At 47.2% G+C, this 6,980-nt stretch overlaps 1 protein-coding gene across 3 annotated transcripts in view; it reads right to left on the bottom strand.

The window, feature by feature from the left end:
- Nucleotides 1-390: 390 nt before the first annotated feature.
- The window catches only part of LOC107306906 (NACHT, LRR and PYD domains-containing protein 1a-like), a 14,373-nt gene continuing 7,783 nt past the window's right edge, over nt 391-6,980 (bottom strand). The window contains exons 2-8 of one of the 3 annotated variants that reach the window (XM_032441616.1): nt 5,861-5,926; nt 4,524-4,585; nt 4,219-4,439; nt 3,338-3,591; nt 2,779-2,904; nt 2,066-2,210; nt 391-1,720 (exon numbers count right to left, since the gene is read on the bottom strand). In XM_032441616.1, the coding sequence (XP_032297507.1) occupies nt 1,476-1,720; nt 2,066-2,210; nt 2,779-2,904; nt 3,338-3,591; nt 4,219-4,439; nt 4,524-4,585; nt 5,861-5,926 (1,119 nt within the window). In that variant the 3' untranslated portion in view covers nt 391-1,475. Of the gene's footprint in view, nt 1,930-2,065; nt 2,403-2,778; nt 2,905-3,337; nt 3,592-4,218; nt 4,440-4,523; nt 4,586-5,860; nt 5,927-6,980 lie in introns of those variants that run through there. The other 2 variants (XM_032441617.1, XM_032441618.1) reach the window with 2 other exon arrangements.

A 6,980-nucleotide genomic window follows, 5' to 3' on the forward strand; every position in this document is an offset into this window, starting at 1 on the left:
AACCCCCCTGCCTAGCAGGGCCACCAAACATACACATTTACTAGATCAGGTTGCCCAGGGCCCCGTCCAACCTGGTCTTGAACACCTCCAAGGAAAGGTGTTCTCAGAAGGCAGATGGCTTCACAACGTGGGCACTGGATTAGGGACAAAGGTTTGTTGTTGCAGCAGCTTCTCAGTGGTGACTGACTGTCCGCTAGTGAGCATGTCAGGTAAGGGACCCAGGCCTGGCAGTTGGTGGCTCAGAAGGCTTAGGCATTGTGTTGTGTCATGGATTTTGCACGGTGTCACGGTTTAAACGAAAATCTACCTGCGTCTGTGACAGGGGGGCCACAGGCCCCACAGTGCCATTAGCCCAAAAGGAATGAAAAAAAACAACAAAACCGGCAATGATCTAAGGAGGCACACTTGTTTACTAAATACAATATCGAAAATACATGATAACATATTATAATACAATATAATTGAAATTAAGCTAACAAATCAAGCAAAAATATGAGAGAGAATGATTCCTGAAACCGAGAGGCCTACTGTAAATTTATCGGCAAAATGGCGAAGGCTCCCACAGTCTATCCTGAACGCTTGAACTCAAAAGAACTGTTTATATGATGTCATGATGTGGAATACTGATAGCAAAAATTACAAAATTATTAAACCATGACACACGGAAAGGTTTGGGTTCAGGAAATGGGATCAAAAATTCTGAAAATTCCCAGACGGAAGTCCTCCAGGTCATCAACAAGGAATGGGTCTTTTATCTTGAGGACCTGAAAGAGCTTCTCTTGGGCACTGGACCCTTTATTCTCAACTAGGTCCAGCAGAAATCGATTCTTCTCTTGTTTTGTATTTTGAGCTCGCACCTCCTGTTCTTCTTCACTGTTGATAACACCTTCATCCCTTAAGAGTAGTAGAATGGAGGAGATCTGCCCCATCCTGGAATAAAGCCTTCTCTTGTGCTTCTTCAAAAGGCTGCATCTAGCAGATACCAAAGCCTGTGTTACAGTGCTGCATGTGGCAAGGCAGGCTGTTTCCTGCTGTGGTACTCTGCACCCTAGCCAACACACCCAAGGGCTATTCACTCTGTCCCACAGCCACGTGCTCCCATTCCCTCTAGTGCCCCAGCAGTGCTGCTTGCTGGCCTGTAGGCTGAGTCACCAGAAGAAAGCAACCTCATCAGCTGTGGAAGCATTGGGAGCATTGGAGCCAAGGTAAGTAGAAGGCCAGAGCTGATGGAGGTCAGGTTGGTGACATCCCAGGGACTGTCCCTTCCAGTACTCCTTCATTATTTGAAGCAAGTGGGAAGCAGTGGCTCTGTGATAAGCTATGAAATGCTCTAACTCTACAAATAGTTATTTGAAAACCAGTGAAATATTTCTGTGCTGTGAACTGTCTTAGCTGTAGCTCATTCTCTACAAATAGTTTATGTCTGATCACAAAGAAATCAAAACAGTTTGTAGGGTCCCCAACACTGTGCGAGTTCACAAAGCAAGCAGCCAGCAGTGAGAGAATAAAAGCTTAGAAAGGTTTTTTTGTTTTGTTTTGTTTTGTATTTTTGTTTCTCTGTCCAGAATGAGTCGTAAGGGTTGGAAAAAAGGTGGTTGTTTATCTGCTGTAAGCCACAAGATTGAAAAACCCAGTATATATTCAGACAACAAATTCAGCTTGGAAAACCTGTACTGACCTGAAGGGTTATTGGAGACATTTCTAGAAGGTCTGAAATCACCTGAAAGTGAAAGGAGGGAGATGATGAAATATACCATTACTAAAGTGGAGACCCTTTCTAAAAGTCCTTTTGAGATGTCTGATCTTCCAAGCAACCATTAGCCATTATTTCCTGCTTACAGTATTTCTTGCCCATCTGTTGAGAACTCAGCTAAGTGCGCCCTGGGCTGTGTTCATTTGTAGGTGTTGGTGTAGGGGTGCAGGATTAGCCTAAGAGAGAAGGGATCTCAAGGCACAATTCCATATCCTGTGCTCAGAGTATCTGAGCATCTCTTCTCACTGTTGTGAGAAATGCAACTCACTATCCCATCATCCCAATTCTCCATACTGATGGATCTGATCCTACCTGATCTCAGTGATGCCTCCCAGACCACAGTGTCATTCTGTCCATCCCTAATAAATAATTCAATTTCCTCTGCCATCTTTTTGATGTAGATCTCAACAAAGAACTGTTGTTTATTTGGACTCTTGTAGCAAAATGGCAAGTGTGTCTGTAGAGATAAGAAGGAAGTTGAGTCTCACCCTGTGGAGCTGTGAATTTACACACATCATCCCATCTGTCCTGGTCATGCAGAAAAAAAGAAGAAATTGGCAGAGGAATGGAACTCTGGAGTGTCTTGTCTACCCTCCTTCACAAAGAGGGAATATATTGTCATCTCTCGATGGGCTCAGCCTGGCTTTGTCTGGAGAACGCAGGAATACACAAAGAGCAGAGATTTTACCACCATTTCGGTGTTCTCTGAGTGTTACACCAACACTGCCATATGGAGAATATGATGTGCAAGCAGAGGCAGAGGGACAGGGCTTGCTTATTCTGGAGTAGAAACGGCAAAAGAAAGAACTAATCACTGCTTTCCAAAGTGTGAAGGGGTGTTAAAGAAAAGACAGAGCCTCTTGGAAGTGTACAGTGATTAGACAACTTGCAGGGGTTGAGACAAGGGGAATTCTGATTAGATAATAGGGAAATGATCCCAGTACTGGAATGGAGACGAAGAGAAGCTGTGGTATTTTCTGTTTCAGACAAAAAGAAATAAATGAAAAGAGAACAATCCCACTTACTTCAGATTTAATCTTTACTTTAGGTTTGCTGGAGACCTTATATCTGTATCCAAAGAACAGACGTGTGAATGGAGGAGGCTTGGGAATAAGCCTTGAGTTCCAACTCATCTCTTGTCTTTCAATGGCCTGTAAACATCAAGGATCGCTTTTGAGAGTTGAATAGAGAGCTATGAGCTGGAGGTAGCATTCAGTGTTCTTGGAAAGTCAAGAAGAGAACAACCTGATCAGGACAGAGCCCTGAATGTGCATTACAGGCAGTGCTGTCAGAGGGGAAGGGCTGCAACCAACAGGAGGGCATCTTCTATGCAGCCATCTATTAATGTGCATGACAGCAGCCAGCATGTCTGACATGTGCTAAGCTCCACGTTGCAGAGCATGCTGTGCAATGTCTTTGCTCATGGTGGGATATGTTGTCCCAGCCAAAAACACAGAGAGATTCCTGGAGGCAGGAAACAACAGATCAAAACTGAGAAGGCTCTCTGCTTAACAAATCCATTCTCTGCAACTGCAGCCACCCCAGATGCCTCCCTCTCAACTGGTCAATCTCCCTCCACCTTACCTGCCTCACAGAGATGTCATCTGGGATCAGGTAGAGATGCAGGGTTGTATTTGCAGCGTAGAGCTGCTGGAAGATCAGCACTAAGGAGTGCACAGGGAGAGAAAAGGCTGAACGTAACTTTCTCCAAACCACCCCAAGAAGAGAGAAGCTGGGATTCTCCAGGACAGCAGTGAAAGCCATCACTTTTTTTGGCTGCTGTATGGTCATCTTCTCAAATTCAAAATGGGCAATGGAGCACCCACTGATGTCTGCTTCTGAAAGAGATGGGAAAGACAACAAGGTTCTGCTTTGCACCCTGCCCAGGTACCTCCTTCTCTTTGAGGGTTTATTAGAAAGAAGGAGACACACCCCAACACAAAATGACACGCTCTGCTTTAGGGGTGATGTATACCCAGAATTTATATAGTTCCTGAGCCCAGCAGGGTATTACAGGTCTTTGCTAGTCTTCCTCTGGGCTCAGAAAACTGCAGACTAGAGGTAGCAGCTTGGGACTGCTGCAAAGCTGGGGGAGAACGTTGTGGGTCATCACAGCCACTGGGAGAGGAGAATGCAGTGGTGTGAGTGCAAAGCAGGTGGTGGGGAAGGGAGCACTGTGAAGGTTTAATAAAACATGAGAAAAGGATGGAGGATGGCAAAGCATGGTGGAAGAATACAGGAGAGTACAAGCTACCTGTGAAGGGGGAAATAATTTGATCCCATCTGGAGAGAGGTACCCAGGAGCTGTTTTGTTAAGGAGCTGTTTTGTGCCCACCTGTGTGAGCAGGCCATGGAGTCATGCCGGGGGTACAGGAACGGGAGGCTGAGGGAAAGCAGCCTGGCAGAACCCAGGTGCCTGAAGGGCAGTGGGCTGTGCCATGGAGCAGGTCCCACAGCTGCCATACCTGACACGCAGATGAAGTGGGGGAGATACACAGCCTGCACGGTTCCAGGCAGCACCCAGATGTTGAAAAGAGGCCCAGCAGGTTCCCACAAGTTCTGGTCAGCCTCTTTCAGATGCGTGCTCCAGTCGGCGTATCTGTACACAATGCTGGCTGCTGACTCCACCTCAAAGGCAAGGCCCGTCTCAGAGCACTGGAAGATGCCTGGTCCAGGGAGACAAGCTCTGCAAGTGGGAGAGAGGGCAGGCTCACATATGGTGCAGTGAGGGCTTTTGGAAAGCGTTCCCACTTCCCCCAGGAACTCTTACTTGTATATGTTTTGTTCCTCCAAAATGAGTGAATCTATCTCTGGCTTCACTCGTTGAAGTTTCTGCAAGACAAGTGTGAGTGGTTTGGGGCTGAATGGGATGTTGTGCACTGGATGCCACTAGCAGGAGGCATGCTGAGAGACACAGTGAAGCACAGTGCAGGTTGGCCCATGGGTTGCGTACTACACAAGCAGCAGCAGGGTAATGAGCAGCTCTGCCAAGCAATGGTATTTTGCTTTTTTTGTTCCCTGTCCAGATTAGAGAACTAAAATTAAGAAAGGATTGTGAAGGAGAATTAGTTTGAAAGCGGAAAGGGTGTGTTGCAAGTGAGGTGCCTGGTGGCCTGGTTGCAGAGACATTTCTCTATGTGTAGGCTCGGACACATGGTGTAAGGTGACCCAGCATGCTGCCTTCTTACAGCTGCCTGGCACCAAGCAGCCCCCTGACACCCTCTGCTTTTATTCAGACACCTGACATGGTGGGAAGCAGCTGTTCAGCAAAGGATTGCTTATGATAGTTGCCTGGTGCTTTCATTTACCTGCTGCTGTGGTTGTATACCATGCATATGGTGTTTCTTTTACGTCTTCAGAAGAAGGGGACTACAGACCCTGCGGTGTGGTGTCCAGGAAACATCACTCATCAGTAAGAGAGACCAGTAAAATAAATTACTGCTAATCACCCTGGGATCCATGGCAGCATGGGACATTTCTGAGGCAATGGCAGGCAGGCAGGCTCAGTGCTGACATGCATGCTCATGACCCTTGATCATGGCTGCTCAATGCTGTCATTAATCATGGTGCCCTGAAGAAACCCTGCACAGTATTACAGGAAGGAGGGCTGAACAGTTATCCCCATTGGCACATGGAAGGCACCACTTAGTGCATGTGTCCCTGATGCATCAACAGGAAAGATAATGGTTAGATACACAGAGCATTACCTGGAGCCCCAGACTACGAGTTTCACACATTGATCTGGGGGATGTATTTTGAACATGGAAGTTCTAGATAGTGAAGTTTCAGTTTTCTGGGAGATAAATTGTTGACGGCTGACTTGCTTCAAGAGAGAGAAAACAGTGGACACAGAAAGATGAAATGTGTATAAATGGAAACGTTTAGATGGAATTTGGCATGCAAGTGTGTGGAAATGAGCCTTTCCACTAATGTAAAACAGATCAATGCGTGCTTAGTGCAGCAAGGAGAATTTACTGTTCTGAAGTCCAAAGAATTGCTGTGAAGAACAGGTCCTGAAGATACATTTGGGAGCTGAGGGATGCCTGCTGTACCCTGCGAAGGCCACTAAGGCTGGTGCAGAGCAGAGCTGCAGGCAAGGAGCCTTACCTGCCTCACACAGCGACAGCTTCTCTCCTGTGCTGGGACATCTGACTGTGGCCTCTTCTGGAGTTCCTGGAGGAGGGAACACAAGAAGAGCACTCCCAAGCCATATTTCTGCATTCTGATGTGCTTGCTTGCCAGGGGCATAGAATCATAGAATCATAGAATTTCTGAGGTTGGAAAAGACCTTAAAGATCATCATGTCCAACTGCAACTGAACCATACTTCCCTAACTCATTTCAGCCCTCCACTAAATCCTGTCCTTGAACATCAAATCCAAATAGTTTTTAAACTCATTCAGGGATGGTGACTCAACCACCTCCCTGGGGAGCCTATTCCAGTGCTTAATGACCTTTTCTGTAAAGAGGTTTTTGCTAATATCCAACCTAAACTTACCCTGGTGCAACTTGAGGCCATTTCCCCCTGTTCTGTAACCTGTCACCAGTGAGAAAAGACTTTGTGTGCCCCGGTGGCGCAAGTGGTAGGACTGCCGCCGTGCAACACTGGGGCCCAAAGTTCGAATCCCCCCTGTGGCGCAAGTGGTAGAAGTGCCGCTCTGCTACACAGAGGCTCGAATCCTGGGAGTTGGACTCGATGATCTCTAAGGTCCCTTCCAACCCAGACGAGACTATTACTATTACTGTTACTGTTACTATTACTAAAAGACCAACCCCACTGTTGCTGTAATCACCTTTCAGATATTGGAAGAGTCTCCTCTCAGCCTCCACTTCCCCAGACTGTGAACAGCCCCAGTTCATTCAGACTCTCCTCATAGGCCATATTCTCCAAGCCCTTCCCCAGCCTTGCTGCCCTTCTCTGGACCTGCTCCAGCACCTTCATGTCCTTTTTGTACTGAGGTGCCCAAATCTGAACACAGTACTCAAGGTGAGGCCTCGCCAATGCCGAGCACAGGGGCAGGATTACTTACTTAGTCCTGCTCACCACACCATTCCTGATACAAGCCAGGATGCCATTGGCCTTCTTGGCCACCTGGGCACACAGCTGCCTCATATTCAGCCAGTCCACCAGCACACCAAGGTCCTTTTCCATCAGGCAGCTTTCAGCCACTCCTCCCCAAGCCTGTAGGGTTGCCTGGGGTTGTTGGGACCAAAATGCAGGACCCGAC

Source organism: Coturnix japonica, assembly GCF_001577835.2.
Source record: "Coturnix japonica isolate 7356 chromosome 15 unlocalized genomic scaffold, Coturnix japonica 2.1 chr15random728, whole genome shotgun sequence".
Classification (NCBI taxonomy): domain Eukaryota; kingdom Metazoa; phylum Chordata; class Aves; order Galliformes; family Phasianidae; genus Coturnix; species Coturnix japonica.